The 20,907-nt window shown below is 46.2% G+C and overlaps 1 protein-coding gene across 1 annotated transcript in view; it reads left to right on the top strand.

The window, feature by feature from the left end:
- The window catches only part of LOC115098487 (cullin-associated NEDD8-dissociated protein 1-like), a 257,944-nt gene that overhangs the window by 159,661 nt on the left and 77,376 nt on the right, over positions 1-20,907 (top strand). The window contains 1 exon segment of the mRNA XM_029615022.1: positions 9,360-9,652. Within this exon segment, the coding sequence (XP_029470882.1) occupies positions 9,360-9,652 (293 nt within the window).

Genomic DNA, 20,907 nt, shown 5'->3' on the forward strand with positions numbered 1-20,907 from the left:
CCCAGGACCTCCCCGTGTGCATCTGTATTACTCCATCTCTCCAGGTCTCCTTGGCTTGGTGGAAGTCTTTCCAATTTGAAGCAGGGGGTACTTTTTCAGAATTCCTCTACCCAGATTATGCTCATTACTGATGTGTCCAACCTAGGGTGGGGTGCCCAAGTGGAGGGGCTCCACACCAAAGGCCTGTGGTCCACCCAGGAAGCACAGTGTCAAAATCAATTTCCTGGAGCTCCGAGCAACCCGGTATGCACTCTGGGTGTTCAGAAATTGGCTGATTCACAGAGTGGTCTTGATCCAGACCAACAACCAGGTGGCAAAGTGATATATCAACAAACAGGGAAGTATGAGGTCGTTCCTCTTGTGCCAAGAAGCAGCTCAGATCTGGTCTTGGGTCTGTCCCAGGGTATAGTCTTCCAAGCCATGTGCCTAGCAGGGATGGAGAATGTGGTAGCAGACAGGCTGAGTCAAGCCTTCCGACCCCACAAGTGGTCCCTGAAACAAGAAGCAGCGGATTGGATCTTCCGCCTCTGTGGGACTCTGGATGTGGATCTGTTCGCATCCCCCTGCAACAGGAAGGTGGATACGTTTTGCACCCTGTACGGGGGATGGCAAACCAGCCTCTAATGCCTTTGCCCGCTATCGGGGCAAGGGCCTTCTGTACGCGTATCCTCCACCTTCATCACCTTCCTCTGGTGATGAAGACTCTCCTGAAGCAGGACAGGGGAACTATGATCCTCATAGCCCCTCATTGGCCAAGGCAGATCTGGTTCCCGATCTTCCAGGCTCTTTTCCTCCGGGAACTGATCAGTCTGAGAACCTCCCCAGATCTCATCATGCAGGATTGGGGGAGGCTGCGCCATACCAACCTCCGGGCCTTGTCCCTGGCGGCCTGTATGTTGAGAGGATGATTTTGCAGCCCCTTGACTTCTCTTATGTGTCTTGGGTCCTAGTGGCTTCCAGGAAACCTTTCACTAGGAAGTTTTATAGCCTGAAGTGGAAGAGGTTTTTCATCTGGTGTGAGCACCATGGCCTGGATCCATTCTCCTGCTCCATGCTGAAGCTGCTTGATTACCTCCTGCTCCTTTCGGATGCTGGCTTAAAGACCAACTCCATTAGGGTACACCTGTGTGCGATCGGTGCCTATCACCTGGGTGTGGATGGTTTTGCCCATCTCTGTGCAACCCATTGTAGGACGCTTTATGTGGTGTCTGCTTCAGTTGAAGCCTCCCCTGCAGCTTCTTGGGTTCTTAATGTGGTGTTGGCTCAGCTCATGTAAGCTCCTTTCAAGCAGCTGCATTCTTCTAATCTCAAGTACCTGACCTGGAAGGTCATATTTTTGGTCACGGTCACATCAGCACACATAGTCAGTGAGCTTCAGGCCTTGGTGACATATCCACCCTACATATGAAGTACTTCCATGATAGGGTGATCTGTGCATGCACCCCAAGTTCCTGCTTAAGGTGGTGACAGATTTCCATCTTAACCAGTCAATCGTCCTGCCCACCTTTTTTCCCAGACCTCATTCGCACCAGGGCGAACGGGCTCTGTACAATCTGGATTGCAAGAGATCCTTAGCCTTCTACTTGGAGCAAACGGTAGGCCATAGCCAGTCTATGCAACGCTTCATCTCTTTGACAGGAATAGATTAGGAGTTGTAGTTGCTAAGCAGACCCTGTCCAACTGGCTGGCAGATTGCATCTCCTTCTGCAATACTCAGGCAGGACTGTAGCTTGGGGGCCATATCAAGGCTCATTCTGTCAGAACCATGGCAACAACATGTGGCCCACCTGAGAGCGGTTTCTGTAAATGAGATCTGCAAAGCTGCGACGTGGAATTCTCGCCACACCTTTGCCTCACTACTCTCTGGAAAGAGATGGCCGAAATAGCAGCTTCGGCCAGTCTGTCCTCCAGAATATCTTCCAGCTGTAAAACCCATTTCTTCCTACCTATGGCCCACTGTTCGTGTTCAGGCTGTCTTCCTCTATTACTAATGGCACCTGTGTTGTCTGTTGGCACTCAGGTGCCTGTTAGTCTTGCTTGTTGTTCGGGAACAGCATGTAGCTAGGGATTCACCCATGTGGGAGGACTACCATCTGCTGTCCTAGGAGAGCACCCTTTACAGGGAAGCAACTCTACTCTCACCTTTATCAACATGGTTATACCTTCAAAAAAATTTAGTAGACTAGTAAGGGAAGACTTCCCTTGGCTAAATCCATGTTGGCTTTGTCCCATTAAACTGACTATATGTTCCATAATTTTGTTTTCTATGATAGTGTCTACCCTTTTGCCCAGCACTGATTTTAGATTTGCTGGTGTGCAGTTTCCTGGATCACCTAAGAACACTTTAAAAATTGGTATTACGTTGGCAACCCTCCCATCTTCAGGTACCATATATGGTTCTAAAGATAGTTTCATTTTTTCAACATTTTGCGATATATACCATCTGGTCCAGGTGATTTGCTACTCTTTAACTTGTCAGTTTTCTGCCTTGTATCTTCTGGGTTCATTGAGATTTGTTTCATTTCCTCTGAATCGTCACCTTTAAATATAATTTGTCTTAAATATCTCCTTTATCTTCCTCAGTAGACACTGAAGCAGAGAGTTCATTTGGTCTCTCCACTATGGCCTTGTCTTACCTAAGTACCCTTTTATCCTTGATCATCTAGTGATCCAACTGACTCCCTCAAATGCTTTTTGTTTTGAACGTACCTGAGAGATTTTGAGTTTTTGTTTCCATGGCAAGCTTCTTTTCAAATTCTCTTTGCCTTTATCAGTGCTGTGCATCTAAGTTGCCAGTGCTTAATCTGTTTTCTATTTTTTTTATTTGGATTTCTTTTCCATTTTTTGAAAGATGATCTTTTAACTATAATAGCTTCTCACTTTATCTTTTAACCATGTCTGTAATCATTTAGCCTTCTTTCCACCTTTTGTATTATGTGGAGTATGTCTGGTCTGGACTTTCAAAATGGTATTTTTAAACAAGGTCCATGCTTGCTGTGAACTCTTAACCTTGACAGCTGCTGCTTTGTTTTTTCCTAACTATTTTTCTCATTTCATCATAACCTACTCAAGATTCCAGGAGTATTCCTTCAAAAAACCATATAATTGCTCTTCCAGGAAGAGGTATTATCTAAATCCATACTTTAGGCAATGGCAGGACCCTCAAAACCAACCATCGCAACAGGGACAGCAGAGCAGATCTTCAAACAGATAAACGTCCTCAGAGATAGCCATACCAATCATCTCAAAAATACCACCGGACACAAATTTTGACTACCAGACTTTAAAAAGCTCTTTCAGTGGGGGGAAAGATTCAAACTTTGTTTTCTCGGCATTATATCACCCTAGATAATGTTAAATTGTCAGCTTAAGGGTATCATCTGAATTTCCAGTCTCAACTTCCCTGCAGAATTCCACAACTTTTTCATTATAGAAAATAACAGCTCCTAATTCTTTGAGAGAGAAAATCCCTGCTTCAAGATCATGCAGTAGAGAGAGTACCTCTAGCACAAAAGAGTCAGGGGTTTTACTCAAGATTTTCTCATCCCCCCCAAAATTGGGAGAGCTTCAGCCAATACAATACTTGACCCTCAGAGTTATCTTTCTAAAGGAAAAATTCAAGATGAACTCACCAGGTACTGTTCTCCCTCCACTGTAAAGGAGCCATTGGTTGACATCCCTAGATCTCGAGGATATTTTTCACATTCTAATTCACAAGTCTCACAGAAAATACTTCTGATTTGCTCTGGTCTAGCAGCAGCTCCCAGCATTTTCACAGTGTGCCTAGCAGTTGTGGCTCATTTCAGGAAAAAGGAGACTATTTTTCCATATTTAAATGAATGGTTAATATCCAGCACCTCTTTCACACAATTCTAAAGCAATACCTCCATATTTTAGGAATATTACAGTCCCTGGGGTTTCTAATCAATGGTGGAAAAAAATATCAACTCAGACCCACTTGTCAGAGTTCATAGGGGCTTGACTGGGTACCAGTCAGGAGAAGGCTTCCATGCCAAAGGATGCACAAATTAATCAAAATAGTGCAAATAGTTGCAATTCATCCGTCAGTTTTAGCAAGATAGTGTATGCGAATGCTAGGTCATATGGTGGCTGCTGTCCACATCACACCGTTCGCATGTTTAAACATGAGACAAGCTTAATGACATCTAAAACATTCATGGAATCGGCATCGTCACCCATTGTCCACAAGGATTCCCACTATCAACACCAATTTTTTCCACTATCAACACCAATTTTTTCCCTCAAATGATAGACAGAGCCATCTTACCTTTGTTGTGGCCTAAATTTTCATTCTCCATGAACTCTGTTTTTATTACAACTGATTCATTCCCACAGGATTGGGAAGCTAATCTGTGGGACATTTGTTCTCAAGGGATCTGGGTCTGTTTGATAGACCAAGTTTTTTAGATTTGAGGGCGATCTACAATGTACTTCTGGTTTTTGAGATTTGGATAAAGGATTAATTTGTCCATATTTGAACAGACAATCAGATAGCTATGTTTTATATAAACTTGCAGAGGGGTACAGGTTTAGCAAGACTCTGCAAATAAGCTGTCAAAATATGGAATTTAGCAATTTCCAGGAGCATTCTTCTGTCAGTTTATCTCTTAGGCAAGGACATCTCAGCAGACTTTTATTGTTTTCAACCTCACAAATAGTCTTTCATCCTGTGGTGCTAGTTTTTTCCAGCAGTGGTCAACAGCACTCACCTATTTGCATCCCTTTTGAACCACAAGTTCTCTTTATTGCTCCAAGACCAATTCCTGATATCATTACATCAGATGCATTTCTAATTTGATAGAGAAACATTCTGATGTATGCTTTCCTTCCAAGTCCTCTAATCTCAAAGACATTAAGTTGAAGGATATAGACAAAATAATTATCATAGCCACTTATTGGCCTCAACAAATCTGGTTTCCATGGCTTCTAAGACTGACGGATGCACCACCTATTTACCTTCCAGATATTCCAAATCTTCTGACTCAATTCGAAGATCCTCTACTTCACCCAAATCTTCATTCTGTTGACACAGTCAGGATATGAAAGCAGAGTAGTCATGAATTTGCTTTTCTCCAAGAAAATTATACTTGCAATGAAAAAAAATCCCTGCCACTAGACGGTCTTAATTTTAAGTGGCAAAGATTTCCTCATGGATTTCTAAGATCAGAGAAGACTCTTTCATGTGTTCAGTTTTCCCATTTCTTCACTATTTCCTATATCTTTCTAATTCTGGTCTAAAATCAAATTTCATTAGAATACAGTTGTCTGCAATTGTAGCATACCATCATTCAGAACACATTCAGATTTCTCATCATCCCATCATAGTCAAATTTAACAAATGTTTATATTATTCAAAAACCTCTACTTTAAAAAAAATAAATTTCAATGGGACCTTAACATATTTCTGGCTGTTAACAGACCTGCTGTCTGAGCCGTTGGTGACAACTGGCTTTAAATTTCTTACTTGGAAGTTGCTGTTTTTGATGGCCATAACATCAGCAGGTAGATTGAGCGAGCATCAAGCTCTAGTAGCTTATTCTCTCTACATGCAAACTTTTCAGAACAAAATTGTTTTGAGAACTCAGCTGAAATTGCCTAAAGTTGTTTCTCAATTTCACTTCTACCAGACTATAAATCTGTTGGTATTTTTTCCAAAGCCGCATTCTTCATTAGCTGAACAATGTCTCCATCCTCTAGACCAGTGGTTCTCAACCTTTTTTTGGCCGGGACACACCTGACAGATGGTTCTCACATGTGTGACACACTGAACATGTGACCATCACGGGGCTAAATGTAAATATGCACTCTGCATCCACAGGAACCCCCTCAACTCCCAGTAATGAGTGCAGAGCAGATCTAGGGCATTACCCTGTACAACTCGCCATACAAAAAAGATATTCTGGTTCTGATGACATCCCAGTAAAAGCAAAACAAACTCTTTTTACTACCAGGCAAAATAGCCTTCCTTATGAAAAGACAGTAATTTACCACTAATGCATATCCTATTGAGAAAACACAACAAATAAGATTGATACAAATGCCTACATGCTAGTTAAATACCTCACCTCAGTCACACACTCTTCACCAAGTACAGAAAAGCCACAAATTATAAATATGGAGACAGAAACTGGAATGGAAAACCAAAAAAAGCCACTCTGCATGCAGTGCAAGCCTGGAGAAATGGAAAGAGAAATATAGCATCAACCGTGTTTCCCCGAAAATAAGACAGTGTCTTATATTAATTTTTGCTACCAAAGATGCACTAGGCCTTATTTTCAGGGGATGTCTTATTTTTCCATGAAGAAGAATTCACATATATTGTTGAACAAAAAAATGAACATTTATTATATTCTGAATAGTTGTCTGGTTATGCTGGTTTGTGATGACAACTAACTGTGAATCCTGCAGGGTAAAAAAATCACAGCTGCATGCTCTGGTGTTCTGTGCGACAGGCTCCCAAATAAAAACTTTGCTAGGTCTTACTTTCGGGGGAGGTCTTATATTTAGCAATTCAGCAAAACCTCTACTAGGTCTTATTTTCGGGGAATGTCTTATTTTCGGGGAAACAGGGTAACAGACTCTCAGGATTTGCAATAATGCACACAAACTAACCCGCACAATGTTACACCTGTATTACGGAACACACTAAAACAGATATGTACCTATGAATGTCGGTTAAAAAAAAACAAAAAAAACCCCCCTTTAAATAAATAAAGTTACAATCCTATCTAAGAAATACAACTATTAAACCAGGTTCTAAACACTGTATCACAATCCGCTTGTGATTTAACTACTCTGAATAATTTTGTATCATCCACAAATTTGATAAATTATCTGGAAAGGAATACGACGAGTGAGGTTATCAAATTTGTGGATGATACAAAATTATTCAGAGTAGTTAAATCACAAGCGGATTGGATACATTACAGGAGGACCTTGCAAGACTGGAAGATTGGGCATCCAAATGGCAGATGAAATTTAATGTGGACAAGTGCAAAGTGTTGCATATAGGGAAAAATAACCCTTGCTGTAGTTACACGATTGGAGAAATTAGTTACCTGATAATTTCGTTTTCCTTAGTGTAGACAGATGGACTCAGGACATATCTATCTATCTATCTGGTTCAAGTACAGATCCCTGAGGCACTCAACTGTTTACCCTTTTCCACTGAGAAAATTGACCATTTAATCCTACTCTTTCCTGACTTTTAACCAGTTTGTAATCCACGAAAGGACATCGCCTCCTATCCCATGACTTTTTAGTTTTCTTAGAAGCCTCTCATGAGGGACCTTGTCAAATGCCTTCTCAAAATCCAAATACACTACATCTACCGGTTCACCTTTATCCACATGTTTATTAACCCCTTCAAAAAAATGAAGCCTCTTTGTTAGCCAAGACTTCCCTTGGGTAAATCCATGTTGACTGTGCTCTATTAAACCATGTCTTTCTATATCCTCTACGATTTTGATCTTGAGAATAGTTTCCACTATTTTACCCGGCACTGAAGTCAGGCTCACTGGTCTATAGTTACCCGGATCGCCCCTGGTGCCTTTTTTAAATATTGGGGTTACATTGGCCACCCTCCAGTCTTCAGGTACAATGGATGATTTTAATGGTAGGTTACAAATTTTAACTAATAGATCAGAAATTTCATTTTTGAGTTCTTTCAGTACCCTAGGATGCATACCATCCGGTCCAGGTGATTTGCCACTCTTTAGTTTGTCAATCTGGCCTACTACATCTTCCAGGTTCACAGTGATTTTGTTCAGTTCGTCTGACTCATCACCCCTGAAAACCAACTCCGGAACTGGTATCTCCCCAACATCCTCATTAGTAAACGTGGAAGCAAAGATTTCATTTAGTCTTTCTGCAATAGCCTTATCTTCCCTAAGAGCCCCTTTAACCCCTCAGTCATCTAATAGTCCAACTGACTCCCTCACAGGTTTCTTGCTTCGGATATATATAAAAATGTTTTTATGAGTTTTTTTGCCTCTATGGCCAACTTCATTTCAAATTCTCTCTTCACCTGTCTTATGTTTTACACTTAACTTGGCAAGCTCTCACCCATGCATTCATTCACACCCACACATACACAAGCTCGCACCCATTCACACCCACACACACCTGCAAGCTCTCACCCAGGCACCCATTCACACCCACACATACACAAGCTGGCACTCATTCACACCCACTCACACCCACACATACACAAGCTGGCACCCATTCACACCCACACACCCCCGCAAGCTCTCACCAAAAACATATTCTTTCTTCACTGCAGGGATGAGCGCTAGTTCCGCTGCAGCTTTACTCCGGCGGGCCTTCTTTTTGCACCACCATGGGAATGGGCTCCCGTGGTGGTCTCGGTCGGGATCAGCTTTCCTCTTCACCGCTACGGGCTGTGGCGACCTTGCTTCGTCAGGGTCGTGTTTCCTCTTCACCGCCACAGGAATGGGCTCCCATGGTGGCCTTGCTTCATCGGAGTTCAACACTGCTATTCCTCCCACTCCACCCCCAGGCATTCTGATGCCTGCCTCACCGGCCAATCAAAGGCTTCCTCCCTTCTTCCTACTCCCACTGGTAAGTAGAAGGGAGGAGGTTTCTGATTGGCCTGTGCGGGGGCAGGCAGAATGAAGGAGGCTTCCTATTGGGCAATGGGGGTAGGAAGAAAGGAGGCTTCCAATTGGCCCACGGGGGTTGGAAAAAGGGAGAGGTGCAACGGGCAGTGGGACACCTGGAGACGCAACACACCTGCCAGTGTTTGACACACTAGTGTGTCGCGACACACCGGTTGAGAAGCGCTGCTCTAGACTACAGAAGAGCTATATTGTTTTATCTAGACAAGACTAAAAGTATTAAGAAAATCCTTCCAGGTTTGTCTCCTTATGATGTCAGTACATAAGTTTGCCAGTCAAACACTCATCTGTTTGTTCCAATGCATTTCCTTAACCTTCCACAAAAGATTAATGGTCATCAGATCAGAGCTTCTGTGACATCTGTAGCCCAATTAAAGCAAGTTTCTATTCAGGACGTTGTAAAACTTCCATATGGTCATCTATGCAGACATTCACAACATTACTGCTTGGATTGATAACTTAATTGATAACTTAATTTTCCTGGGCAAGGGGAGAGGGTTTTATCTGCATCTATACCATCAGTGACATCACCCACCTATATGGCTGATTTGCTTTGCAGTCCACAGAAAACACCTGTTAAAGAAAGTGAAGTTGCTTGTTTTTGCCAACCAATAGAGAGGATAAATTAAAGAAAAGTGGCAATATGTTATAGGAACTGGCTTTGTAATAGCTGTTTTTCTATATATATTTTTTTTGTCCTAGGAAGTGATGATGAATACAGTGATGATGACGATATGAGCTGGAAAGTGAGACGTGCAGCTGCTAAGTGCTTAGATGCTGTGGTCAGCACACGACATGAAATGTTACCAGAATTTTACAAGACAGTGTCACCAGCTTTAATAACCAGGTTTAAAGAACGTGAAGAGAATGTAAAAGCAGATGTTTTCCATGCATATCTTTCCCTTCTGAAACAAACTCGACCTGTACAGAGTTGGCTTTGTGACCCTGATGCAATGGAGCAGGGAGAGACACCTTTGACAATGCTTCAAAGTCAGGTCAGCTTAAGATTACCTCTTATCCCCTTGTTTTAAGAAGAGAGCTATGAATTGATGGTATGAGTATTCTGTCAGCCACATACTAGACTTGTGCAGTAAGTCATCTTTTGCCTTTGTTCACAAGTACACTTACAAAAGCTACTAAGGAAACAAGGCATATTGCACCATCTTAAACTTAAGGCACACAGTTGTTCCATAATGTTTGATAATACTGGGCTCAAAATTAACAGTCTTTGTGTGTTAAATGCTATTTTGTAATATTTCCATTATAAGAAACATAATCTACACCGTAATAGTTATTCCTAGCGTGTAGACAGATGGTCTCAGGACCAGTGGATTTATGCTCCTCTGCCAGTAGATGGAGACAGAGCAAGCTGATGTCACAGTATATATAATCCTGCAGCGATCCCAGCCTGCCACTATTTATTTATTTATGCATTTTATATACCATCATCCAAAAAAAGATCACAACGGTTTACAAAACCAACATTCACATTATAGGTCCACACATCAGAACATACAACATTCACATTGTAGGTCAAGCACAACATCAAAAAATGTTAGCTGCATTGTTAAATAATAATTCATGATGAATTAGGTTCTTTTAGGTAATCTTCATGAGGTAGTCCGTGAGATGTCATAACCTTCTTTCAGTGTCTCCAGCAGATGGTGGACATGCATCTCCCTATGGAGATTGCTTTGCAGTTTTTGGAAAGAGAAATTTGAAATCTAAATTAAGGAAAAGAAAGTCCTGCTCTCCTGTGGTGATACCTAAAGGTCTCTCCCCCAGTTGAGAATTCCTGAGGTGATTTCCATGGTCCCTCAGAGATGTGCCTTGGTCCGGTAGCAGGTTTTGCCAGTATGGACTTAACTGCCTGAGGGGCTGAAAGGCAGTGGGTGCAGGAAAGCTGAGTGCGGCGGTGATTGCAATTTCTCTCTCCCCCTGCAGCTGAAGACAGTCTCTGTGCTCAGCCAGGTAAGGCCGAGCTTCTGTAAGTGGTTTTTTGGGGGGGTTTTGTTTTTAAAGGAAGCAGATATATACAGAGACTTAGTGGGGGTTTTTACTGTACAGGACTTCCTTCTCCCGCCCAATTAAGCTTAAAAGAAATTCCCTCTTTCCAGATTAGCCCTCAGTACAGCCTCTTTACCTTGTAAACGCTGCAATTCTGTTACTTTGTCATGCCTCTGATGAAGTGTCCTCGAAAGCTCATACTTCAATAAATTGTTTAGTCTATAAGGTGCCACCTGCCTTAAATTATTTTTGCTACAGCAGACTATTAAGGCTGTCCTAAACATACAAAGAAATGTACTTAGTTTGTTCTGTGTGCAGAGGACAGAAAATGTTAATCACTTGCTCTGTCTCCCCTTCCTGATACCAAATAGTACTTTTCTCCAACTCAGGGGTGGGCAATTCCAGTCCTCGATGGCCACAAACCTGTCGAGGTTTTAGGATATCCTAATGAATATGCATGACATAGATTTGCATACAACTGAGGCAGAGTGCATGCAAATCTCTCTCATGCATATTCATTAGGGATATCCTGACAACCAGACTGGTTTGTGGCCCTCGAGGACTGGAACTGCCCACCCCTGCTCCAACTGATGCCTAGTAATTTATCCTGATGCGATTGTAATCTGTTTATGTATGGTCTCTAAACCTACTACAGTTTTGGTTAGGGCTAATTTTGCACTTGTATATCTAAGGTCACTAATAGGAATAGTTATACATAATTTTACAAAATCCTTATTAATATATAGAAAAACATTTTTTAAATTAAGTGAGTAATCTGTATTAAAAAAAATTGTTGCCTTAGATACTAAAGAACAGATGGGCTAAAATTAGATTCCTGTACGTACCCGGATCAGTCCAGACAGTGGGTTGAGCCTCCTTTCCAGCAGGTGGAGACAGACTAAAACTTGAAGGATGCCCTATATCAGGACAGAGCCTATCCTCTAACCCTTCAGTATTCGTCTGTCTCCAGCAGGTGTAGCATCTCCCCTTCGGTTCTCTGCTGTAGGCTAGTCAGCCTGTCTTTTGCTAGACTCAAGCAAGTATTTCTTTTGGTTCTCGCTTGTTTAAAAAATAACAAAAAAAATCAAAAAAACAGAGAAAGGGAAGTTGCCTTTTTTTTTTTTTTTTTTTTAGTGATTTTTCCTTTTTCTGTGTGGGAGATGGTTCCGTCTCCCAGCTCTTGCCCGGCTCAGGGGGGCTTTGCCCCTTTTGCAGGAGGGGATTCCCTGCATAGCCTGAGTCTTTGGACGCTTCCAGGTGTGGGGACCGAGTCTATCTGGGTCTGGTTCCCCCCCCAATCTGGCTGCCGAGAGGGTTTTGAACCCACTGCTGTGCTCAGTAAAAAAAAAAAAAAAAAAAGTTTTAAACTTTAAATAAGTTGCAGGTACTCACCTACCTCTAACTTATTTGCAGCAGTTGACCAGCATTTTTTCTTTTTTCTGGTCAGAGCAGGTCTTGAACCGGCAGCCAGACAAGCAGGAGGCAGCAGGTTTTCATCCTGCTCTCTCCTGCTGTGCAGGCTGTCAATCAAACCTTTTTTTCTGCTTTTTTTTTCTTCAGCCGCGGCTCGGCTATGTCCCGGCATGCAGCCTGCCTTTCTTGTGGGCTGCCCTCTTCGCGTTTTTCGCGGCAGGGCCTCTGCATTGCTTGCCTGCCGGCTGGGGAAGGTCCCTCCTCGGCAGGACAAGCAAATTTAGCCCGTGGCTCCACTTCTCCCGGCATGGCCAGGCCTTTCCCAGGCGGCAGAGCCCGGGAATGGCGGCCATATTGGATTTTTCATCGGGGCCGATTTCAGTGCTCCCTGGGGCTGGGGGGCCAGATTTTTTTGATTTAACCCCTGATTTGGCCCCGCGGGTCCACAGGAGGGGGAGTCCTGACCCCTCTTCCCCCCCCCCCCCCCCCCCCCCCGGCAAATCCAGGGTCCCTTTTTCGGCGGATTTCGTCCTCCTCATGCACAAATCTTATTTAGCTAGCTTGCATGAGCAGGACGAAAGCCCCCCCCCCACCAAAAATCCCTCGCTCAGCGCCATTGACCGCTGGACTGGCTGCGGAGCCCCAGGGGCCGGTGCGGGTGGTCCCGGGAGTGCCCCCCCCCTTCCTCCCCCCAGGTGTCTCCCGGGTCCTCTGACCCCCCCGCTTCCCTGGATTCGGCGGATGCCCCCCCCCCCCAGAGGGGGATTATCCCAGAGCCCTTCGTCTATTTCATAATAGCCACTGATATTATTGGCATCAGTAGCATGGGATCTACTTAGTGTTTGGGTACTTGCCAGGAACTTGTAGCCTGGATTGGCCTCTGTTGGAAACAGGATGCCGGGCTTGATGGACCCTTGGTCTGACCCAGTATGGCAATTTCTTATGTTCTTGAGGAATTGGAGCCCCTCCTTCCCTTTGTTCTGCAGGAGCTGGGTCTGGAAAGTCCTTCCGTGGATAATCTTATGGCCTCGCTTCCTAAGGATATGAACCCGGTCCTGGGGGGGCTCCGGCCTCGGACTTTTCCTTCCACCCCATGCTCAAGCTCCTTATCCTGCGGGAATGGGAGTCCCCCCGAGGGTGTGCTCCGGGTGGGGCGTGCGATGGATAAGCTCTATCCCCTCCCGGAGGAAGGTTTGGAGCTGCTGCGATATCCCTCGGTGGATTCTTGTCTCTGCGGTGGCCAAACACACCACGATTCCGGTGGAAGGATCCACAGGATCGTAAGTTAGAGGCTCACTTGAAGCGCATCTTCGACGTTTTGGCCCTCTGGGTCCGGGCGTCTTGCTGTAGCAGCCTCATGATGCGGGCAGGCCTTCATTGGGTTCAACAGTTACTCTGCGCCCGGGATCTTCCCAAAGCAGAGGCAGAGCAAGCCGAACATCTAGAGGCTGTAACCGCCTACGTATCGGACGCCCTCTATGATCTGGTCCGTGTGCAGGCGAAGGCGATGGTTTCGGCGGTGGCTTCCCGTAGGCTCCTTTGGCTACGCCATTGGTTGGCTGATCAGTCGAAGACTCGGCTGGGCACGCTGCCCTTCAAAGGTAAGATGCTCTTTGGAGAGGATCTCGAGAAGCTTATGGATTCCTTGGCTGACAACAAGGTCCATAAGCTTCCAGAGGACCGCCCTAAGTCTTCCCGGTCCTTCGCGTCCTCCCACTCTCGCTTCAGGGGCCAGCGTCTCTTCGATTCTCGGGGGTGGGGTGGTTCCGGGAGGGGTTCTTCTCGTGCTCAGTCCTGGTCGCAGTCCTTTCGTGGCAGGCGGCCCTTTCGTGAGGGCCAGCCCGTGCGTGCCACCTCTAAACCTGCCAAGCAATGAAGTTCAGCTGACCCTTTCCTCGGTTCCTTACCTCGGCGGACGCCTCTCCCTGTTCTTCGAGGAATGGGTCAAGATCACATCGGATCAGTGGGTCCTCGACATTATCAAAGACGGGTACGCTTTCGAGCTCGTCAGGGAACTGCCGGATCTCTTTCTTTTCTCGCCTTGCGGACGGGCCAAGAGGGACGCGGTGGTCCAGACTCTCTCCAAACTTCTGGATCTGGGGGCGGTGGTTACAGTTCCGGAAAGGGAGATTGGCGCCGGCCAGTATTCTATTTACTTCACCGTGCCCAAAAAGGACGGGTCCTTCTGCCACATCCTGGACCTCAAGAGGGTCAATCGGGCCCTCAAGATACCCCACTTCCGCATGGAAACCCTGCGTGCAGTCATTGCAGCGGTCCGCCCCGGAGAGTTCCTTGCTTCTCTCGATCTCGCAGAAGCGTACTTCCACATTCCCATCCACCATGACTACCAGAAGTATCTCCGATTCCACATCCTCAACCAGGACTTCCAGTTTCGAGCTCTCCCCTTTGGCCTCGCGACCGCTCCTCGCACCTTCACAAAGGTCATGGTAGTGGTAGCGGCGGCTCTGCGCCGGGAGGGAATTCTCGTCCACCCCTATCTGGACGATTGGCTCATCAGGGCCAAGTCGGAGGCCTCTTGCCAACGGGCAGTGGATCGCGTCTTGGAGCTCCTTGCCTCCCTCGGGTGGATAGTGAACTTTTCCAAGAGCAAGCTTCAGCCCTCCCAGGAGTTGGAATTCCTGGGAGCCCACTTCGACACCCGAGTAGGCAAGGTTTTCTTACCACGGGCGCATGCCCTCAAGCTGATCGATCAGGTCCGGAATCTGATTGCGCTACCCTCCCTGACAGCCTGGGGTTATCTTCAAGTCCTGGGATCCATGGCTTCCACCATCGACCTTGTCCCCTGGGCATTTGCTCATATGCGTCCGTTGCAGAAAGCTTTGCTATCCCGTTGGCAGCCAGTGTCAGAGCAGTTTCACGTAGTCCTTCCGTTCTTGGATTCTACTGCCGACGAATTACAGTGGTGGCTGTCTCTTCCTCATCTTCTGCAAGGGATGCTTCTTCAAGCTCCACAGTGGACGAGTGGACGATAGTGACCATGGACGCCAGCCTGTTGGGCTGGGGTGCGGTCTGCCTTTCTCAATCTACCCAGGGAACATGGTCGCAGACTCAGTCGTGCTGGCACATCAATCGACTGGAAACCTTGGCGGTCCGCCTGGCTCTTCAGGAGTTCCTTCCCCTGATCCGCGGCAAGGCGGTAAGAGTCCTGTCCGACAACTCCACCACAGTGGCCTACATCAATTGCCAAGGGGGCACTCGCAGTCCCCTGGTAGACTTAGAAACCAGCCGTCTCCTCTCTTGGGCGGAGCGTCACCTACAGTGCCTTGCGGCCTCTCCCATCACAGGCAAGGAAAATGTTCAAGCCGACTTCCTCAGCTGGCAGTCGCTCGATCCGGGGGAGTGGGAGCTCTCGGACACGGCCATGGCTCTGATAGTGGACAGGTGGGGTCCTCCTCACCTCGACCTCATAGCGACTCTGCGCAATGCCAAGGCCAATCGGTTCTTCAGCTGCTGGAGGGAGCACGGCGCAGAGGGCGTGGATGCTCTGGCTCTACCTTGGCCAGTGGACGTCCTTCTGTACGTGTTTCCCCCGTGGCCACTGGTGGGGAAAGTTCTCAGGAGAATCGAGCTCCACCGGGGACCGGTGATTCTCGTCGCTCCCGAGTGGCCGCGAAGACCGTGGTTCGCGGATCTCATCAATCTAGCGGTGGATGGGCCCCTGCGCCTTGGTCATCTTCCTCGTCTCCTCCGGCAGGGGCCTGTATTTTTCGACCAGGCCGATCGCTTCTGTCTAGTGGCCTGGCTTTTGAATGGCGTCGCCTGAGGCACAAGGGTTATAAGACCAGTTAGCCTGACTTCACAGACCGGTTAGCCTGACTTCAGTGCCAGGAAAATAGTGGAAATTGTTCTAAACATCAAAATCACAGAACATATAGAAAGACATGGTTTAATGGAACAAAGTCAGCATGGCTTTACCCAGGGGAAGTCTTGCCTCACAAATCTGCTTCACTTTTTTGAAGGAGTTAATAAACATGTGGATAAAGGTGAACCAGTGGATGTAGTATACTTGGATTTTCAGAAGGCGTTTGACAAAGTTCCTCATGAGAGGCTTCTAGGAAAAGTAAAAAGTCATGGGATAGGTGGCGATGTCCTTTCATGGATTGCAAAACTAGCTAAAAGACAGGAAACAGAGAGTAGGATTAAATGGACAATTTTCTCAGTGGAAGGGAGTGGACAGTGGAGTGCCTCAGGGATCTGTATTGGGACCCTTACTTTTCAATATATTTATAAATGATCTGGAAAGAAATACGAGTGAGATAATCAAATTTGCAGATGACACAAAATTGTTCAGAGTAGTTAAAACACAAGCAGGTTGTTATAATTGCAGGAAGACCTTGTGAGACTGGAAAATTGGGCATCCAAATGGCAGATGAAATTTAATGTGGATAAGTGCAAGGTGATGCATATAGGGGAAAAATAACCCATGCTATAATTACACAATGTTGGGTTCCATATTAGGTGCTACAACCCAAGAAAGAGATCTAGGTGTGTCATAGTGGATAACACATTGAAATCGTCGGTTCAGTGTGCTGCAGCAGTCAAAAAAGCAAACAGAATGTTGGGAATTATTAGAAAGGGAGTGGTGAATAAAACGGAAAATGTCATAATGCCTCTGTATCGCTCCATGGTGAGACCGCACCTTGAATACTGTGTACAATTCTGGTCGCCGCATCTCAAAAAAGATATAATTGCGATGGAGAAGGTACAGAAAAGGGCTACCAAAATAAGGGGAATGGAACAACTCCCCTATGAGGAAAGACTAAAGAGGTTAGGACTTTTCAGCTTGGAGAAGAGACGACTGAGGGGGGATATGATAGAGGTGTTTAAAATCATGAGAGGTCTAGAACGGGTAGATGTGAATCGGTTATTTACTCTTTCAGATAGTAGAAAGACTAGGGGGCACTCCATGAAGTTAGCATGGGGCACATTTAAAACTAATCGGAGAAAGTTCTTTTTTACTCAACGCACAGTTAAACTCTGGAATTTGTTGCCAGAGGATGTGGTTAATGCAGTTAGTATAGCTGTGTTTAAAAAAGGATTGGATAAGTTCTTGGAGAAGTCCATTACCTGCTATTAAATTCACCTAGAGAATAGCCACTGCCATTAGCAATGGTAACATGGAATAGACTTAGATTTTGGGTACTTGCCAGGTTCTTGTGGCCTGGATTGGCCACTGTTGGAAGCAGGATGCTGGGCTTGATGGACCCTTGGTCTGACCCAGTATGGCATTTTCTTATGTTCTTATAAGGAGGAGGTCATCTCCACCCTGCTGCGAGCCCGGAAGCAGTCAACGTCTCTGGCCTATGTGCGCATCTGGAAAGTTTTTTAGTCCGCGTGTGCGGAGCCTGGTGTTCCGGCACGCTCTGCCTCGATTCCTCTGGTCCTTTCTTTTCTTCAGAAGGGTCTCTCTAAGGGCCTCTCCTTCAGTTCTCTACGCGTTCAAGTCTCCGCGCTCGGCTCTCTCCTGGATCGGGTGGACGGTCATTCCTTAGCTGCTCACCTGGACGTGATTCGTTTCCTGAGGGGTGTTGGGCCCCTTCGTCCCCTCTCTCGTGCCACGTGTCCATCGTGGAGTCTCAACCTAGTCCTTCGTGCTCTCTGTACGGCTCCCTTTGAGCCTCTTCGCCACGCTACGCTCAAGGATCTAACACTCAAAACTGTCTTTCTGGTCTCTATCTCCTCTGCTCGCCGGATTTCCGAGCTCCAGGCGCTGTCCTGTCGGGAGCCCTTCTTGCGTTTTTCTGATTCCGGGGTCTCTCTCAGGACGGTTCCTTCCTTCTTGCCTAAGGTTGTCTCCGCCTTTCATGTCAACCAGTCGGTAGAACTACCCGCGTTCTCTCCGGAGGAGATTGCGGGTATGGCTGGTTGCGACCTTCGTCGGCTAGATGTCAAACGAGTCTTGCTTCGCTATCTCCAGGTCACCAATGACTTCCACGTATCGGACCATCTCTTCGTCCTTTGGAGTGGTCCCAAATGTCAGTATTTAAAAAATAATTAAATAGCTCTTTTGGTTTAGGTAAGACATATTCAAATTATAGATATTAAAAGTTTGAGAGAGAAGAATCTCAAGTTCATTGTTTCTTTTTTGAGACAGCGATAATGAAGATAAAATTTGCTTAAGGATGCACATTTCAGTTTTGTTTCAACTGAAACGTTAAAGAGAAATGTTGCCCTAAATTGGAGCAGGAGCACAAAGGATCATGATGGTCTGTTTCAACAGTAAAAGTTAAGTGGGTTTCAGTTTGTCTTGAGTAAACTATAGTGTGTTATTTGGATTGTAAGGAAGCATATAAGATTGTGACATAATGGACTATTTCAAGTATACAAGCTAAGTGTGGTTTCAGTTTTCATTTTTGAGCATATTTCATTGTGCCACATAGGGACTGAGTTCAAGAGCTTTCGCTCAAAATCTGGTATCTGAAATCTTTTCTTCCATATTTCAAAACCTTTTATAAAGTTCAAAATTTAATTAGGAAAACTGATGCATTAAAAATCTTAACTGTGTACACTTTGTTATGGAAAAAATAAAGGCAAAAAATGTAAAGGAATTAGAGGAATAGGAGAGATCACGTGATGTGGTGAGCTGGGTGGACGTGTTACTATCCAGCTCCAGGGCCCACTCCACACACCGTGATCCATCTGAGCTCTAAAATCATCTCACCGAGGTTTTTAAATTAAAGGAGAGGAAAGCATATGTCCATCATCAAATATATGAACACATTGAACTCGCCGATGACGTCTAGAGGAAGCAAAAGATGAAAGGGAAAAACCAAAGACTACACCTATCAAGATGGCGGGTGCAGGAGATAACCTGCATTCCCCAACTACTTCGGGGCTTACAATTCTCGATATAAAGGATGCGATCCGCGAAGCCCTAGAAGACAAACTGAACAACATTACTACACAAATCGGGGAGATTAAGGAGAATTTGGCAGGCCTGATCCCCCGTATCGAGCAGATGGAAAACCTAATATCTAGCGTGGAAGATGACGCGCTCCAACCGGAACGAAAAATGGCTGACACTGAAAAACAACTGAAAACACTCCATAATAAAATCAAAGATCTGGAAAACAGGGCTCGCAGAGGCAACCTCCGCTTCCTGGGTTTCCCAGAAAGCATTGAGGAAAAATCGCTCTAACATCCTGGAAGAAAGGCTCCCGGAATCGCTCTCACTGCTGCATCTGCGAGGCAAATTAGTAGTAGAACGGGCCCACCGCCTGGGAGCCAAGAAGGCAGGCCAAATTCGCCCGCACTTAGTGATCGCAAAAATTCTCAATTCCGCCCACAAAGCGGAGATATGGAGGGCCTCACGAGGCAAAAGAGAAATGAAATATCAAGACCACCAAATTCGCATTTTCCAGGACTTCTCGGCGGCGGTCTCAGAATTAAGAAGAGGATTTGCACCGATTTGTACCAAGCTACACACCAGTGGAGTGAAGTTCTTTCTACTTTTCCCTGCTCGATTACGTATCTGGCATGCGGACCAGGCGCATACTTTTGAAACGCCAGCATCAGCGCAGACCTTCATAGACAAAGTGAACACTAACCTTGAACATTAAAGATGGAGCACGATTTAGTTAGCGACACTCAAGAGAACAAACGCGAACCCGAAGCGACTTCAAACAGTGAACAGTCAGAATAGAAAACGAGCAGAAGGAAAAGCATACTTACACAAGTGTTTCTCTCCTACATAGTTCCAGGTGAGAAATTACCATATTATGGGGCGGATTTTAAGAGCCCTGCTCGCCGGTGCACCTACGTTCAATAGGCCTACCGGCGCGCGCAGAGCCCCGGGACTCGCGTAAGTCCCGGGGTTTTCTGAGGGGGCGTGTCGGGGGCGGGGCTGAGCGGCCGGCGTTTGGGGGGCGGGCCTGGGGCGTGGTTTCGGCCGGGGGCGGGGCCGCGCCCTCCGGAACTGCCCCTGGGTTGCGTCTAGGCGCGCCAGCGGCCTGCTGGAGCGCGGGAATTTACTTCTCCCTCCGGGAGGCGTAAATCCCCCAACAAAGGTAGGGGGGGGTTTAGACAGGGCCGGGGGGGGGGTGGGTTAGGTAGAGGAAGGGAGGGGAAGGTGAGGGGAGGGCGATAGCGAATTCCCTCTTGGAGGGAACGGCGGCAGGCTGCGCGGCTCGGCACGCGCCGGCTACACGGAATAGGCAGCCTTGCGCGCGCCGATCCAGGATTTTAGCGGATACGCGCGTATCCACTAAAATCCTGCGTACTTTTGTTTGCGCCTGGAGCGCCAACAAAAGTACACGAATGCGCCGTTTTTGAAAATCTGTCCCTATATGAGCCCACTAAAGTTAAGTTGTTGTAGTTCGAGACACAACACTAAAAGGGAAAGACGAATCAAATAGAGACTGTCGGCGGGAGAACTGGATAAAAAAAGGGGGGGGGGAGAGGTACGGCCGCCTGGGAGAATGGTGACCGTGAGAAGGTATTCCGAGAGATTTAGACAGGTTACACTCTAACCCGGATAAGGCACAGAAGAAAGAGAACGAAACCGGGCCCACACCGAATGCACAGACTGGAAAAAAAAAAAAAAGGGTTACCAAGTGATATAACGGCGGCTGGGAAGAAACTAGAGCCTACAGAGAACATGGGTAGTTGAACGGCCTGCGAGCACTTACACTAACGAAATCCAAGACTTTCATTTAGAAATCGGGATCACCAAGCCCGAATGGGGAGTCATAATGGATGTGCCGCTGCCTCTAGGTGGCCGTGGAGTTCGAGGAGGCTGCGGGCAACGCCACGAATTGAAAGTTGCTGGTGGCCTAAGATTCTATCGAAGGTGGAGCGCTTGCTTGGATTT

The sequence above is a fragment of the Rhinatrema bivittatum genome, chromosome 9, assembly GCF_901001135.1.
Source record: "Rhinatrema bivittatum chromosome 9, aRhiBiv1.1, whole genome shotgun sequence".
NCBI classification, from domain to species: domain Eukaryota; kingdom Metazoa; phylum Chordata; class Amphibia; order Gymnophiona; family Rhinatrematidae; genus Rhinatrema; species Rhinatrema bivittatum.